Here is an 18,382-nt window from a genome sequence, read left to right on the forward strand (position 1 = left end):
TAGCATTTCACCCTAGCAGCGTTAAAAACATGTTCTGCATTGGTGTTCAACTACTTTGAGCGCTCCTTCATGCTTGTGCTGCAAAAATGCTAACCTAGCCAACTGCTAACCTGGCTGCTGCTAACCTAGCTAATGTGTAGCTAGTCGTTGGTAATAGCCAAATCAATTTTTATAATTTCGAAAACGCTATTACCCTTGGTGCTGTAGATAGACAAAATTTTGCCTTTTCGACTAGTTACGTGCACTGGCAAGGTTGCTTTGCCTCCATGCTTTTCGAAAGTTCATGAGTTTTCGCCCGATGCAGCCAAATTTTGTCGAGCCACAGCGGCGGGGGTAATTGCGCTTTCCAAACTCTAAAAACTGATATAGCTATTACTGACGAACGACTACAAGTCTGCAATTGCAACTAGGCGCCTAACTCTAATAGTTAAGAAAATTCGTTATCAAAAATTAGTTAACCAGCTTACTACTAAAGAGAATTCACCGCCTTTCCGGTGTTCGCCAACACTAGTAAGGCTATGCCACAAAAGCCTTATTTTTAGCCCAAAAAGCCCATTTTTGAAAATTTTAAAAGTGTTCGCTGAAACACCAGGTAGATTGCAGATATCGCCACAGAGGCGGCATTCGCGATCAAAGGAGTCCAGCTCTGTGTCACGCAACTTGGACGGATATTGCAATTTTTGTATGTAGGCGTCGGAAGTATACTTCCCGAGTTTATCCAGGCCGTTAGATAAGACTAAAGCGAGCATTGTAGTGAAGCCAGCAGGAACTATGTCCAAGATAGACCACATTTCGTCGCTTTAGGCAAGTAGAGGTCTCTCTTCGCAAAATAAAAAAAAATGCCTGAGTTATGATAACCGCATGTCGCGAGATAAGCTTGTTCATTAAGATACGTCAGAGGTGGAATCGAGGGCTGCTACCAAATACTCACTCCGTGAGAGGTGGTGGGATGAGGCATAACGATTAAGACTGGAATAATACTGGAGAAGGCCGGCGTTGCAACTGCCGCGCGGCCAATTGGTGGCACGGTGCAGTTCGCAGCCAGGAGAACTCCTCTGCAAGCGCCGGCCATGCACAAAGTCACGAATGCTGTGTTTGTATGTGGGAGGGCTTGGCTGGGGCCGAGTAGACTGAGTCAGCGACCGCGTGCACTGCTCCTCTGTGTATCCCGGTTTGCTCGAAGCTGCCGTCATTGAGCGCGACACGTCTCAGACGATGTTTCACCGAATACAACACATGTCGACACTGCTTCACTGCTCCACTTCTATGAAGAGCTGAGACTTCAATATTACGGCATAAAATTCAATCTTGTTATAATATTCTGTCGAAGTGAAGAAGCAGCCCCTAAAAGATGGCAAATATTTCGAGCTTCGCCACAGAGCCAGTTTTGTCCCGGCTGCAGTAAACTGCACGGCGGTACAGAAAGTACTGTTGCTGTGGAGATAAGATATGGCGTTAAGACAAAAGGAGCCCTCGTTAAGTCAGATTACTGTCTCAAAGCACTACGAAAATTTCCGTTGCTTTTACAAAATTTGTTTTTTCTCGGCTGAGCAGCGACTCGAGAGCTGCTGAAAAAAATAGAAGCGAACTCAGAGAGGGCAGTGCAAACGTAGACATGCATACTTATTTCGATGCAAAAGACATCAAAATCGGAGACCTACAACGTCTTGGCCGTTCGAACAGAGGCGATTGCGCATCTAATAATTGCACGACTACAAAGATAGCAAAAACTTAATAGAAAAAAATGCAAGACTGTCGTCGGGTGATCTGCTGATATATTGATTGTTATAGTGAAATCTTTCATTATATGAAAGAATTGCGTTCATCAGCATTTTCTGCTCAAAACTACTTTCGTTCAGAATTTTTGGCTTCCTGTATTCCTTGCGTCAAATTTGACTTCTTCACCTACTGTGCTAGATAAGTTGCACCTCGTCATCACAGATACTCACTGACGGGTTACGTCACAGCAGACAGATCGCCAGACGGTTTAGCATCTTCATTTAACCTTGGAATTCAAGTAGTCCATGCACTGCAAACACGTGTGTGGTGCATCATACTGTGATGGAAGAGCTATCTGCACATTTAGACGTCTACCCCTGAGACGGCTGAAAAAGCGGGTAAGGTTTTGTGTACAGGCAGAGCAGTCGGTCTGACTTCTCCGTCTTCTCGCGCAGGGTCACCTCGGACAGCAAGCAAGAAGCGAAGGCATCCAAGGAGAAGGAGAAGGAATCCAAGTCCGACAAGATGGTGGAACAGGCAACACTCGACAAGCTTGAGGCGGGCTTCAAGAAGCTGCAGGATGCCAAGGACTGCAAGTCCCTCCTCAAGAAGTACCTCACCAAGGAGGTCTTCGACAAGCTCAAGACCCGCAAGACGGCCATGGGCGCCACCCTCCTTGACGTCATCCAGTCTGGTGAGCAATCTGTCCTCTCTTTCCCTCGCCGCGCCTAATACACCCGGGGAATTTTCGCCCTTTTTTCTGCCTCACTTGAGAAATGCCGCCAACCAATGAACGGCTGAGTTCGCAAAACTGTCCGCCCTTACAACCGACCCACTATTGGCTGGAGCCTAAACTGTTATGTAGGTCTTAATCGTGATTGAACAGTAGCATAGGGGCGTCAGTCCGATCTCGTGGACGAATAATTTGTGAATGCTGCGCAGCTTTCAAATCGCTCGATGAGTCTGACGTTGCTATCAGAGATCAGTCACTCTAGAGCAAACGTTCGACGTATATTACTTCGAAGATGACTTGTGCTGCCTGCAAGTGAACCAACGCTAGTGTTGAAGACATAATGGTGTAGGATATTACATAAAGTAATGTAAGGACTCAACAAAGTAATCATGAGACAAAGCTTCTTCGAGCAAGAAATATCTGTTATTTTTCTTCACCTGTATCCAGGCCAAAATATTTTGTTTTGTTTTTCTGTCTTGAAACTACGCTTAGAACTGCGTTGCTTTCAGCGCAAAATGAAAGAGAAAAAATGAATGCCAGTGAAAAGCAACTACCAAGCCTTCTTACCATCGGCTCATTTATCACTGATGAAAGCTGGCCTACAAATGTCCTCCTCAGATGGCGGAGTTAGTTACGTCGGCCGTACCGTTTTGCTAGCGGTGCTTGCAGCAAGGCTGAACACAAAGTCCTCACGAATTACGGCCGAACAGAAATTATACGTTGGTCCAAGGTAAAGGTGGAAGTATCACGCCTCGCAATAAGGAAAAAAAAAAAACTCCGAACGAATGAGAAGGAAAACCAAACAAAAATAAATGTACAGGGCGTTTTCCCCAAAAAAACATCAAAGGTCGACCACAGATGCGTTACCCGCTATTTTATTAGCCCATTCGGTCTTCCATGGGCAAGGCAGGGCGTCCGTTTCGCGCTCTCTTGTGACAGTCGGGTCGCCACATCGCTTATTAATAGTTGGCTGGCGAGGAACAATCAACCGCTCCACGCTCATGCGTTTCTTTTCCCGTTATTGTGGACAATCGGGTAGCTCGTTTGGGGTCAAATCCTGGCCCACTTTATTATAACAGTTCCCTTCTAGACTTCACTGTTTTTCTATTGCTCGCGCTTTGCAATTTCGTCAAGCAACGCCGCAGCCCATCATTCGCTGGGCTTGAAGCAGTCATGAAAAAGAAATTCATAGCTTGACGGCGCATGAGCCAGTCACAGAGAGCGAAAAATAAATAAACCAAAAAGATTGACATTAAAATAGAAATCATTGTATTCAACCGGCCACATATTCCTACCAATAAACTCGGAAGTTTGGACAAATCAAGAAAAACAGACGCTGTCGAGACAGTCAGCTTTTAATAATCAAAAATCAACGTTCTGAGAAAATTTAGGCGCGTCTATAATTTACCAAATTATTTTAGCTTTCTAGGGACACCAAGCGTTCGGCCCCCCATGCAGGAGACGCATCTCGCAGAACTGTCAAGAAAAAGCTCGCTAGTTAGTATTCGTTTCCTTCGTTACTGAGCCTAAAAAAACGTTCGTCTACGCCATGTGATTTCACCGCAGATGTTTACGAGGGTATCCCATGTTGGTCCAGCAAACAGCTCGCGGCGCGCTGGGATCATGCGTGCGTGCAAGCTGCAGCATCGCTTGCTGCGACGTGAATTTTGGAGACGACAGACATGCAGTACACATTTAGTTATGTGCTGCAGGGAGTCCCCTCCTATGATTCTCATCTACCGCCCGTTACCGCACGAACCGGTAAAACGCCGGTAAAGAATTGTGAGATGAGAAACTCGATACGCACGAAAGTACAGATGAGGTATTGTCAGTCAACGATCTTCAAAATATTATGCGTAGAGAGGCAGAACCACCAACAACTGGGTGTAAATGGCAGTGCATACGGCCACAACAGCCGCTAAAACGGAAGGCGGTTTAAAAACCGCTGTCATAATCCACGTAGCCGTAAGGGGTCGTTCCACGTACATGATAGCACCAGGCTTAGGTAAATCTAAAGCCCCGTGACTCTCCGTAACAATACAAGCGGATTGTAACAAAGCCTTTTGAAGAGTTCAGTGCAGCCAGTTTTGATAAAGTCGTGGAGTATAGTAGAGTGTACCAACAATCAAACGAGCTTTGAACATACCAGCGTTAAACCCCGTGGGAAGCCTGCAATTCAAGCAGCGCAAAGCATAACTTAAAATCACTGAAGAACAAACCAAAGCTCTTGCAGAGATAGCACGCAGATACGGTGTTAGTCTCTGAGCAGACAATGTTATTGCGCAGCTTGGAGAAAGGAGAACCTTCACGGTAAACACTGAGAATACAAAGTGCAGCACGTAAGCAGCAAAAAAAGTGCTGAATAAATTAGAAAGCCCGTGCAACGGACTAACGCGATGAGAAAGAGACCGGCTGAGGATGAGCGCTGGCTGTAAAAAAGAACAAAAAGAAACTAAATTCGGTTAAATCTCTTATGTAAAATGCATGTCGTCGGCAGCCTTGTGGGGCACGTCAGAACGCTTGTATGCCGCACTGCGTTGTCTACCTAAAGTTGCGTGATTCGTTGATTATTCACTTCTGAGTACTGCACTGAATTCAAATTTTTTTAAAAGTGCTTTCAAAAGCACCGGTAGAGTGTCACCTTTAAAAGGGTTAATTTTTCCATTCTATAAAAAACCCAAGCTTTACAATAAGAAAGTAAGAACTGTTGATTTGAATCTTGCACGTCTGGATTGTCTTGCCCCACACGTGTCTTACACTGACGAAGCTCACATATTGTCTGTGAGCAAGAGACATGCCTTGTGCTGTTCCCAACAAAAAAAAAGGATTTAGAGATTGATTTCTAAATGTCTTCAAATGCGCGACTTATTCCCAGCGATCCTGAGCGCTCAAACTACAGGCGCAAGGTGATAGCGCTGTCAACAAGGATATATGCGCACCTACTTCACAGTTCTCCCTTACCTCCGCATATCCACAGCATTCCAGTCACGCACAGCGAGCCCTGCGTGTGGCTTCAGCAGAACGCAGTCGCTGATGCCAGACGTACTATCGCAGATGCAGCAAACGCGGTCACGCAAGCCTTACCTCTTCGCAGCGATGTCACTGATCCGAACAGTCGAGCAGACAAGTGGTCGCTTGTTCACAGCCAGCATTTGGTCTTATATCATTTCCAGACGCTTGGTAGAGCACTATTAGAAATGCGGCTAGGAGTTCGCGTCGTTCTATTTTCTTTTATGCTTAAATCGCGTGCTCTCTTTGGGGCCCGGAATATAAATGTCTTACCGGTAACACATAATCATGTGTTCCAGAACACGCTTTACTTCTTATCGAAGTATTATAGTGAAAACGTATCATAAAGGTGCTCTTAATTGCGTGTAATTGCTGCCAAAAATATACCGTTGGTTACGTCACCGTGCGTCTTTCTACTTGAATTGGGTTGCATAAAAATCTCTATATGGCGGTCAGTACGAAATGCAGGACCTAGAGCGTACAGCCCGTGTGATAATATTTTAGGCTAAAGAAACTCGTTTATTTAGTTCCGTGATGTCAGAAACGGCATGACAAATAATGTCAGTCTGCAAATTCTGGCCAGTATGTTTCCTCCTGTAAAGCTTGGTTCGCTGCAAGCACTCCGTTTTTGTAAGAAAGCTCACCCCAGACAGAGTAAAGGAACCTGCCGATCCCGAGCGTCAATCTGCATACCGTATGTTCTTTTCACTCTCTGGTATTCCCCTGGATGTCAGTATCCATTCCAGTCTCTTTCCTCCTCGCCCCTTCCGCAGTTCCTTCATCGCTTTCTTCTTTCCGCTTATAGATTGTATCATTTCTCTGCTTGCATTCTTCGCATTCTTCCTCCTGTTTCTCTCTTTCCTTCTTCCAAGTCCTTTTCTATGGCCTTTGTCGGCAGAATACGGCGCTTTGTTATCGCTACCCACTCGTTACGGACAATGGTTGTGCTGTATGCAAAAAAGTAAAAAAAATAAAGTAGACGGCACGAAGTGCGACAGAGAAATGGAAAACGGCAGCACCCCAAGTCAGATTCCCGTTTGTTTTCATGACAAACCCGATTCCTACTTGCTGTACAACTACTCAAAAGCCTGGATGTCTCAAGCTAGACGACCACCACGCGCAGTGTTTGCGATACTTTAGCTGGTTTTTTTTTTTTCGGCTCTTATGCGCAGACTTCTGGCAAAGAAAAAAGGTTAATTCGGCGACGTCTTTATTTGTTCTGTTACCCAGGTTGCATTCTAGCTTTTTACAAATGACCAATGAGAGACGAGGCGTTAGTATTATCGCATATAAAGAAATCGATGTTGAAAAAAGTGGTAAAACTGGAAGTTAACAGTATGCGAAACCAGCGTATTATCCACTTGAAGAGACATCGCACCCGCGTATATTTGCTGGTTGCTGAGCAGTCAGGTTTTCTCAGACCATTTATTAAGTTTGGTTTATTGGTTTATTGGGGTTTAACGTCCCAAAGCAACTCAGGCTATGAGAGACGCCGTAGTGAAGGGCTCCGGAAATTTCGACCACTTGGCGTTCTTTAACGTGCACTGACATCGCACAGTACACGGGCCTCTAGAATTTCGCCTTCATCGAAATTCGGCCGCCCCGGTCGGGATCGAACCCTCGTCTTTCGGGTCAGCAGCCGAGTGCCGTAACCACTGAGCCACCGCGGCGGCCAGACCATTTATTAGATTCATGAATGATGAATTTTGCTCAGTTTTAGAACGTCACTATTTGTTGTTCGAAAAATTTTCGAAGTGGTTCCTAAAACACAATTACCGTATACTTATTAAGAAACATGTTTGTACGTCTTTATAATTCATCTCACTGTGACTGCAAAAAACTTAGCAGTACCCGCAAGAACACACTCATCACTTCAATTCAGTTGTCTCGAATTCGATCCAGGCCGCTTCTGCGGATCATGTTACAGAGGTTGAGCACTTACTACAATGACGTCATGGCATGCGTGGTGGATACTTAAATATAAAGTGAGCTGCCTTCATCTGCAGAAGCGACTTAAACAAATAATGTACAAAGTTAAATCACTCAGAGAACCGTTGACTGTTGTTTCTTCCTAGCAGAAGTAATCTCAACACAATTGGAATTGGACAAATTTACACAATTGGACAAATTGGAATACTTAGCCTCGGTGACGAAGCTAAAGATAGCGCCTAAGACCAGGCTTGAAACAGCTCGTTACTTTTCCTCGCCTCGTTGTTTTCTCGTTATTTGCTTTTTTTTTCATGCACTACCTTTTACTGATGAAAAATGATTTTTGCAGCCTAAGCATGTAGTAGTAGGAGTCCAAATACATATTATATCTTGATCATCGATCGGATCCTTCCTGTCCCAACTGCCCCTGTATCTATGCGGACCTGGCCCATAGCCTCTTCTATTGCCCGGCTGCTCAGCAGTCGGGTTCCTTCCCGCCACCCTCTCTATCCATCACCACCTGGCTCGACTGGCTTGGCGCTGAAGGGGAAGAACAGCGGCTTCTGGTCGCCCAGGCGGTCGAAATGCGCGGCCTGTAAATTATGGTCGATTAAAAGTCTTTTACTACTACTATCTTGATCAAAAGCGAAAGCCAAACCAAAATTCAAAATGCGTTCAGTCAGGTACATGAACAAGGCCAAAAAAAAGGGAACGACGTCAGGAAAGAAAATACTAATTAAAACAGTAGCCATTTAATGAGCACTAACGTTTGCAGACAATGATGTGAAAAGCTACTGTAATACTTTGTTGATGGAAGGCTTAACCCCGCTCAGCTGCTGTTGCCAGGAAACTCGAATAATTACACGAAAGAAACAGATTACTGAGATCGTGACGTTTACTAGCATTAGTATTTGATAAAGAAAATAGCTGATTACGATAAATATGAAAGTTACTTCCAGCTAGTGCGTATAAGATTCTGAGCGGAAAATTTCATTTTATTTTGCGTTAATAAAGCTAAACCAGCCGCACACGACAACTCAGTTGCTGATCAACGACCAGCTATTGTTTTTGGACTGACTACAAATAATTTCAGAGAAATTCTGTTTGCAAACAACACATCTTTACATAAGCAGATGTAATTGGGGAAATAGAGAGTTCTAGTTCTTTCATCCTAAGGAGAAGCTTTTGTTTGTAATACTGATTAAGAGATCAATATGGTAGATACAATCAAGAATTTATGGGTCTATATACATGCCTAAATACTTAGTGTGAAACTTAGAAGAGAAGAAAGTCTATATTTAAGTAATAAAACCAAATTTTTTCCTTCATATTTCTACGCTCTGCTTAATGCCAAAACTAGGTTACTAGGAAGCGCTCAGGTACGCGCATCCGGGCACATATTGGGGCCAGCTGAACGCTAAATGGCGAGAGAAAAAAATAATAAACGTGAGCAGCTTGGCATCGTAAGAAAGCTATCTGTCTATGAAAGCAGCTCTGGTCAGCAATATTCTTCAGCTCTCTCGTGCATTCACTGTGGTGAAACCAGACAAGAAAAGAAAAGGTATTTCCAAATAAGTATGCTAGCATACTCGCGCGCGAGTACTCAGCGCATATCTTTTTGGTTTTTTATTGTTCAAATGAGCACTATGCCACTAGAGAGTAGCTGGATGGCTTCATATTTAAATGCTCCCGCATATCAAGTTTTTTTTTCGCATTTCAACGTCCCCGGTGGCTGTCGAAATAAGGCACAGCCGTATAGTGGCACGCTATATAAAGTATCGTAGCGTCTTTCGTAGGTACGGTGCACCAGTATTTCTTTTTCGCTGATATCCAATTCACTTCGCTATCGATAATAAACACTGGCTATACAACCCATCGCGAAACGGTACGACCGAGCGAGTGCACGACGAGCGGGATCGAAGACGTTCTCCGGGAGCTAGAAGACGCCGCTCGCCACCAAGGCACGCGCACACGTACTCGCGGTATTCGGTTGCACGCCAAAAACGGCCAGGCGCTTTTATATATCGCTCCCGCCAGCGGGCAAGCCCTCCGCAGTGGCACAGGAGTAGCACGCGCGGCTATTTCGAGGACTTCTGCCGGCGGCGGCTTCACCAAAATAAGCGCCGCTCCGACCACCCGGCACCGACTCCTCCGAACCCCGGAAGATCCGCAGTGGCAGGGGCATTTCCTGTCCAAACTTTGCTCCGTCTTTATTCGATTTGTTTTACTCCTCGTCGTGCTCTCCTTCCCTTTCGTGTTCTTTTTCTTGCATATTTGTTTCTTCCCGCACCCCCCCCCCCCCCCCCCTCTTCCGCCCGCGGCGCTCAGAGTTAAACCGAGGAGCCGTCACCGCCAGATGCGCTGCCTCGTTCTCGAAGTTCTCTCTCTGTGCCAGTGCGGCGAAAACGAAGTTTCTTTATTTTTGCTTTTATTTTCGTAGCATGCTGCAAGGTAGCAGCACTAAACCTGAAATATCCGCCAGTGTCGAAACTTACAATACACGCACGGCAACTTCGGAGCCAGCGGCCGAACGGGATGAGCTTTCAGCGAGCCGATGGATCAGAGCGCCCGCATTCGTTCTCAATGCTCCGCACTACGCTCTCTGCTCCATTCAACTAATCTGGTCCGTCGAAGGTCAGCGTTGTCATACACAAGCAAACTAGGGCGATGTAAAAAAAAAAACAAATGCCGGTTATTCAGCAAAGACTGCGCGAATGCCAGAGATTCTGCCTGTTGTGCTGCCCCTTGAACACGAGAGCAGCAGCAGCGTCAGAAACAGCTGCAGCGCCAGGAGAGCTAAGAAGCGAAACTCACGAGGAAATTTTTGGTGCAAAATTATCGGAGGTTCTTAGCATGGGTTTTATTTGTAAGGGCCTTCCATAAGCGTTCGCTATTACCAGCAACACTACAGAATGAATAACACAGAAAAAATACTGAACAGCCTTGTTTCTCCAGGAAGACTATTCTTTTTAGCGTTTTTTTACCGCCCGTCCTGTCCATCGTCTCCTGTGTATTCGTGTTCCTTCAGCGTTAGAGAATTTTACTTTTCACAGTAATTTGGACCCCTCAGTCTTTCTTCTCTGTGTTTCAATCACCGCCATCTTTCATGACATTAGCGATGCATTCGTAGCATCAATGCAAGTAAGCATACAAGGCTTCCTGGTGGGGGAGAAAAGCAGGACCCTTTTGCATATGCAGCTTCTAAAAATTTCACGGAGAGGGGTAATTACATTATGCGTTGGTGGCGCGACAGCATAAGAAGCTGTTTATGCCTTTACCGGACATGATGTCCCTTCCCTCTAGCCAATCAGCATTTTTTGTGATCCGCAACATTTTTTCCTTGATGAGCCTTCTAATGGTATCGCCGTAAAAGGAGGGAGGAGGAAAGGCGGGGTGGTTAACCTGTAGCTGGAACCAGTTTGCTACCCGGCACTGGGGGAAAGGGATGAGGGGTGCATTACGAGCATTGCAAGCGCCGCTTCGGGTGCGCCCACCTGCAGCTTCCTGGCCACCTGGAATTTCTGGGGACAACGGAAAAGCCTTAGATAAAAAATTTTTCCTATTTCAAACGCCTATATCTGCAATCTGTTCCTGTTTTCTCCATTGCGATAAGCGAGACGGGAATAAAGTTAAGGTTTGGTTGGTTTATTGGGGTTTAACGTCCCAAAGCGACTAAGGCTATGAGAGACGCCGTAGTGAAGGGCTCCGGAAATTTCGGCCACATGGGGTTCTTTAACGTGCACTGACATCGCACACTACACGGGCCTCTAGAATTTCGCCTTCAAGAAATTCAGCCGCCGTGGCCGGGATCGAACCCACGACTTTCGGGTCAGCAGCCGAGCGCCGTAACCACTGAGCCACCGCGGTGGGGCGGAATAAAGTTAACGATGAAGAAGGTTGAGGGTAGCGGCAACCAAGATGGACATATCTCATTTTGCCGCTGAATGAGAATGAATGCGATAGCGCTGTTCGTGCTTCTCCGCTGAGCCGTAGGTTTTGTTCGGGTGCTCTCGGGTTGACCTGTAGCTTCTTGGCGATAGCTAATTGCGAAATGAATCAGCATCTCGCGGACTCGTGTGCTGTCGTGTACCGGGCATCCTCGACCATGGGTTCCAGGCGTACGCTAAAGTTGTGCTCTCCGTGCAGTGCCCGATTGCCGAGGCCGCGTCTAGAATTTCCGTAATTTCGTCCAGTCTGCCATGCAATCTGACATGCATGAGTGGGTGATTGCTTGGCAGGACATGAGCGTTCTCCGCCGGTCTGCGCTGCAATGGCGAAAATTTGAAGGGAAGGGCTAATGTAAGGCTGCTTTAATGGTCCCCTTTTAACGCTTCGGTAATGCTTTTACACACGCATTGCGTAGAAACGCAGCATCTCGAAAGGACTCCTCTTCTGTCCGGCTTGATATCACTTGCTATTTACATCGATTTATGTGCTCTGGAGCACGCATAGCCAAAATCTATCCACCGGCTTAAACACGATGAAAGCGACAAGCTTAGCAGGGTAGTAATATTTTCCACCCCGTATTCCGCTCCGCGCCAACGGCCCACCCTAACATGTCTGCACCCGCCAGTTCTGGAAAGTAACACGAAACAACCCAGCACACAGACGCCCCATCCATTCAGCGACAAGATTCAGTCGAATTTCGTGCGTGCGTTTTCTGCCCACACAAGATGTTGCGCAAGATAAGAGCTCTGCTATGAATTTCCCAATCGTAGCGAACTCAGTTACTGCGCAACGCTGGACAGCGTCCCACGAATCTGCTTGTAATGAGGCCGTGACCTCGTCTGGTTTCAAAATACGCTCATCTTTCTTATCCCCTAGCTGTCCAAGAAAAGAGGCCCTTTTTCTAATGCGCTCGCGCAGCCTATTCAGCGGCTGAAGCGGGGCTCATAAAAAGTCTTATGAGAACGTTGAACCCGCGGGGTAATCTCGAAAGCGTATAAAATCTCTCCTGATGGTGCCTATACGGGCTGGAGGGCCAGTCGTTTATATCGCAGCTGCAGACGTCCTTCAAACAACAGTGCTTGAAAAGTAGCGAGTTTTTTTTGTGGACATTAGTTTAGGACTCAATGGAAGCGTTTAGGGTTTTGGTTTGAGTTTTGTTCGCGATATGTAAATTATTCTCACTTGGCAGAGGCGTAGATAGCATGTCGCGTGTAAATTTCCACCTGTCAGCTCTCTTCGCAAACCGCCGGATTTTTTCTTTTTTTTTTTAGCTTTCATAAACGTTCGGAGAAGGAAGGCGGCCTGAATGTAAACTACGATGCGCAGAAAATGTACGCTTTCGTTAGTGGGCATTTATTAACCGTCAGTTTTCCGCCACGAAGCATCGCACAGTGCATACACTCTTAACAGACAGGCGTAAAAAAGGTAGTAATATATCCTCTAGCACACTCATCTTTTATAAAAGAGAGTGCAATAAAAGACTTCTACTCCTTTTTACTGCCATACAGGCGTATTCAAGTTTGGTGTGTACCCTGCTGTATACAGAGATGTTAGGACATTACTGAAGTTCCTCTTTCCCGTCCGATTTGTTGCGCTTAACTTCAGCATGTCGACGTACCAATACTCCCTACTATCGGTTTCGCACAAGACAGATCTGCTAGTTAATCTTGAAGCCAGTTTTTCGCAAAAAGAAAGCAAAAAACTCAACATCTGTTGTCGTGATGTTCATGATTCTAGAACATGCTACCAGTTTATGCTCACGCGGAATTCAATACTGTTCGCCACTTGAACACACATGCCCTGTCACGACCACGTCCGAACTTTAAAGCCGTGCTCTAAGGAAAACGCGGTGCTATATACCCGCCGCGGTGGCTCAGTGGTAAGGCGCTCGTCTACCGAGCCGGAGTGCCCGGGTTCGAACCCGACCGCGGCGGCCGCGTTTCGATGGAGGCGAAACGCAAGAGGCGCCCGTGTGCTGTGCGATGTCAGCGCACGTTAAAGATCCCCAGGTGGTCGAAATTATTCCGGAGACCTCCACTACGGCACCTCTTTCTCACCCACCTTTTTTCACTACCAGCTTCCTCCCTTCCCTTACGGCGCGGTTCAGGTGTCCGCCGATATATGTGAGACAGATACTGCGCCATTTCCTTTCCTCAAAAACCAATTTACCAATATATTTATCGCTGTAAACGAAAGTCTGCCATCATGAATTCCTTCACTTTACGATGATGCCATTCAGGAAAGGTAGATCGTAAACGTCAGCGTGCGCGGCTGTAGCTTTTCCGTCCCGTGAAAAATATAATGCGGTAGTGGTCGCGACTGTGCGGCTCAGTGTCGACACAATGATAGGTCCGACACCGTACGGCCACGGGGACAGCAAAGGGCTATGATGGTGCGTGACGCGCGAATTGAGACCGCGCTGTCCACACACACGCACGCCAGCCTGGCACGGTGCCCTTGACATGCGACTCGCGTGGTGCACTCGGCGCCGCGGCCGCTTCGATCTCTGTCCCACATTGGTGGACCGCTCTCTGCACGGAAGCCTCCGCTCGATGGGGCGCTTCGAAACGACCAGCCCCGCGCAAACTTGGCCTGGCCTTGGCGCCCAGTTCGATCGTACCGGCTTGCAAGTGTCGAATGTTTCGTACGTAGAGAAGCAGTCGCTGCTACCGATTTCCCGCGGTGCACTCAGCTCGACGTCGGAGTTTCAAGGACCGTTAGGAGTAGCGTGCTTTTTGTGAATGCGAATTCTCACAAAAGCAGACATGACCTCGAGGCGGCCGCCGGAGCTCGCCCAGTGTATATATATATATATATATATATATATATATATATATATATATATATAATATAACGACAGGAAATAAAAGCGGGGGAAAGGAAAATTTCTTTCCCCCATGGCTTTCTTAGAAAGACAGGGAATTGCCCCTCGAAGAAAACCATGAGGTCGCGGGGAAAGAAATTTTCCTTTCCCCCTCCTTTCCCCCGCTTTTATTTTCTGTCGTTCTCTCCTTCGGAACACCTGCATCCACATTAGGGGATCGAGTTTTCAAGTTGTAACCGATTCCTTTTTTTCATCCCCCCCCCCCCCCCCCCAATCACTATTGTTTGAACTTTGCGCATTTTCCTGTACCTCGCGGATGCTATAAAAGCTGCTTGTTTCGAATACTGTAATACACTCGAAAAAGGCTGGTCCTCCAGCCGAAACGTCGTGAATTAAATCCTGTTATGTTTTTCAATTTCTGGTGACTTTATCTTATATTGATCAATCAGCTGCCAAGAAATCAATTTCGACGGGGGCCCTCCGTCTACCAAATCCCATGCTTCTTTCTGTGGAGCTAATGCACAGAAAGTTGATTGAGTTGACTGAAGGCCCTCGGCACCCCAAACATACGCCAGAGAAAGATTAGTGTCCTGCAAACGTGAAGCAGTTATTACAGTGATTGTATTATAAATCTGTACATGACAAATGAAATAGGCTTAAAGGTAACCTAATTGGCATGGCGCAAAAGAAGTCAAGAAGCGACTATAAAAATTAACAACACAAACAATCCAACGAGCACGGAAAACGAAACTCAAAGAAGCAATAAGGTAAGCGTAAAATGATTGCATTGTATGTAACATGCGCTGAACACTGACATCTGTTTGAATGAACTCCTTTCGTGAGTAGTAAGGCGAAATAAGCACGACCGCTTCTGTTTCCGCAAACGACTCCCTGAAAGCAGGCTGTCAGTAACGGCTGTCGTTGTGAGCGTGCATACCCCAATTCATAGCGAGCATTGGCCAAAATTCATTTAATAATGCCAAAATTCACTTTCCCAGGAAACATGTTCTGGTTGGTTACAACTCCTGAATTGTCACCTTTGAAATATAAATCCCCCATCAAACCGCGAATGTTTTCACACGTTCTGAAATCCGGATGCCCAGACGCCTCTGTTGGAAGAACTTGCTGCACTCTTTGGATTCACGCCTGACAACCTTGATTTATTTTTCTTATAATCCTGGTTGATGCACCCTTTGATTTTTAAGGGCATGAAGGTATTGATCCTTACGTCACTTCATTATTGTACTCGCGCACTTTTTGCGACAACAAAGGCGCCCTCACCCCATTACGTCAGGTGTTGACGGAGCCAGAGCCAGGCCTTGATAGCGCCGACTTCCAAGGACCAGAAGTGAGGCTGTACTATTTAAAGTGCACCCGCAATAGAAAGTATCTCTTCTTGACAAGGAGAAAGCCAGTGCTCACCATAACACGGCTTTGCCACTCTGGCGTTGTGCGAAATTTCACAACAGTGGCCTACAACAGTGACGTAGCTGGCGCCAGTGCATGGAACCAAAATTGCAGCTATACGAGACGGCTAATATTCCAATGCTTAGACTAGGAATACTAAAGGCGCAGCTTACGCGCAGTAGGGACTGGTCAAAGGTATATTATAGTTACAAGCCTTTACCTTGGAATGCAATGCACTTAAATATCAGCACACCGGTGTTCAATAATGTGTATAAGGGAGAAGGGGTCGACATTGTGTGCGTTGCGATCCATTTGTTTACTTCATGTCGGACTCCAAGCCAACCGTTGATGTCTACGTAAAATACTTTCTCTGGCTTGGCTTACCTTTGACTTGGCTGAAGCATAAATCTTCACATGATTTATTTTTATTCTTTGGACCGATTAGATTGATTGATTGATTGATTGATTGATTGATTGATTGATTGATTGATTGATTGATTGATTGATTGATTGATTGATTGATTGATTGATTGATTGATTGATTGATTGATTGATTGATTGATTGATTGATTGATTGATTGATTGATTGATTGATTGATTGATTGATTGATGCAGGCGTGGAGAACCTCGACAGCGGCGTCGGCCTGTATGCGCCGGATGCCGAGGCGTACACCCTGTTCGCCGACCTGTTCAACCCTGTGATCGAGGACTACCACGGGGGCTTCAAGTCCACCGACAAGCACCCGCCCACCGATTTCGGGGACATGAACACCCTAGTCGACTTGGACCCGCAGAACAAGTTCGTCGTCTCCACCAGGGTGCGCTGCGGACGCTCTCTCCAGGTGAGCACCGATGACTGCGTTCGCGGAGAAAGCGACAACTTGAAAGGCCGACAGAGCAGGCCACGTTCTTCCTACTAAAGATATGGGCCATTTTGTGTTCATAACGATAGAGTACCGCCTAAATGTACTGCAACACGTCACCACCAGCCAAGTTTCTCTCTCGCAGGTTAGATCTTCCGTGGCTACTTGGTCTACTTGCTGACTACTTTTCGTACGCCAGTAAATGCCGTAAAGCATCTTTCGTTACTACTAAACGCTAGTTTCCTTCATGCTCATCTCTATCCGAACTATTGCATTTCGCCTCTAGCGATCCTCAATCATCCACTGCATTTCATCGCCTCCGTCTTTTAGCAAGACAGTGCCACCAGCCTATCGGGAGGTATTTCTCTGGATATCTAATTCTTCTTACAAGTGCACAAAGGTTCAGAAGGTTCAGCAACGGTGCGTTTACCGGAAGAATCAGCGTGCACAATCCCTCCTGCGGTCTGGAGGTTCAAACTGGAGGTCTGGCTGGTGCGAACTGCAGCAGCTTGCACAGACGAGTTATCTGCTAGAAGAAAAAAAGATACATTATTTCGTCGCTTTGCGAGAACCGCTGCCTTCAAAGGAAATCACTCCATAGCGCGTTCGTGCTTTTGAACGGTTGTCTCTGGTTGACAGTTTCAGTTTTTCAGCAGATCGGAAGCTATCTCCGAAATGACGGCAATGTGGTGTAATTTGCAATAGGGAGGAAGGGCGTAGCGGTCATGTCGTCGCGACAGTGAGTGAAGCTTTTTATTCAAATCATCCACGTGTTCGCAGAAATGTGAACTTTTTAGATACGTCTTACAGGGCTTCGGTTTGGCTTGCGAGCATTACTGCTGCCGTATGCTGACACATCGAGGCTTAGCCGGAAGCTGCAAGGATACCATGACACCATGTGATGCTCTATTCAATAAAAACATGGCAGAAATAATGCTACTAATATGACAATGTGACCTCAGTTCTCAGAGACTGTATTAGCAACCCTAACACTCTGCTTTAGTACCAACCACTCCGGGAGCAAAAAGTTCTCTGGCTCCGGCCCTGCCTGGGCGCGACGACATTGCAACGACGCTGCTCTGTGTACTGCTGGGTAAAGTTAATGGTATTCCTATTAGGTTCTTCAACATGAACCATCGCAATTGCTCAAAAAAAAACTATGGGGCACTTTGGCAGCCTAAAGTTCGCTAGGCGAAAGCCTTTGTCGCGCTACTTCGACTGCCAATGACTGCCTATGTTTGTTACGGCTGCACCGCTTGGGAGCCATTCTCCTCCACTAGCTGCAGCGACTGACGACGGAGCAGCGCTCGACGCCGCCGCGCCGACAGCTCCACGTCGACGAAGATGACGTCACCTTGTGGCAGCTGCGCTCGTCGATGAGTCACCCCAGGCGGTGGATGTAACGCCGGACGGACGGGAGAATGAGCCATTAAAGGCTTTCGCCTTAATATGAGTTGCGTGCAATCACGGCGACGTCTTTCCCGTACACATATGCCTCCTGTTTCCGACCTTTGCAGGGCTACCCGTTCAACCCGTGCTTGACCGAGGCCCAGTACAAGGAGATGGAGGAGAAGGTCAGCTCGGCGCTCAAGGCCATGAGCGGAGAGCTTAAGGGCACCTACTACCCCCTCACGGGCATGGACAAGAAGACGCAGCAGCAGCTCATCGACGACCACTTCCTGTTCAAGGAGGGCGACCGCTTCCTGCAGGCTGCCAACGCATGCCGCTACTGGCCCACCGGTCGGGGCATCTACCACAACGACAACAAGACCTTCCTGGTGTGGTGCAACGAGGAGGACCACCTGCGCATCATCTCCATGCAGCAGGGAGGCGACCTCAAGCAGGTGGGTGTCCGCCCTGCCACCGGCGAAGACCGCCCTTAAGACACAGCCAGACCCTTTGTAATGCACGCGAGCAGTTGTCTTCTTAGGCCCACGCCCCTTATATTCT

At 46.9% G+C, this 18,382-nt stretch overlaps 1 protein-coding gene across 5 annotated transcripts in view; it reads left to right on the forward strand.

The window, feature by feature from the left end:
* LOC149369568 (arginine kinase-like) overlaps positions 1–18,382 on the forward strand; it is an 81,831-nt gene that overhangs the window by 51,198 nt on the left and 12,251 nt on the right. For all 5 annotated transcript variants that reach the window (XM_089558896.1, XM_089558885.1, XM_089558884.1 and 2 more), the window contains 3 exons: positions 2,175–2,413; positions 16,185–16,411; positions 17,950–18,276. In XM_089558896.1, coding sequence (XP_089415022.1) covers positions 2,175–2,413; positions 16,185–16,411; positions 17,950–18,276 — 793 coding nt within the window. The remainder of the gene's footprint in view (positions 1–2,174; positions 2,414–16,184; positions 16,412–17,949; positions 18,277–18,382) is intronic.

The sequence above is a fragment of the Amblyomma mixtum genome, chromosome 1 (genome assembly GCF_055824585.1).
Source record: "Amblyomma mixtum isolate Tamu chromosome 1, ASM5582458v1, whole genome shotgun sequence".
In the NCBI taxonomy this organism is placed as follows: Eukaryota; Metazoa; Arthropoda; class Arachnida; order Ixodida; family Ixodidae; genus Amblyomma; species Amblyomma mixtum.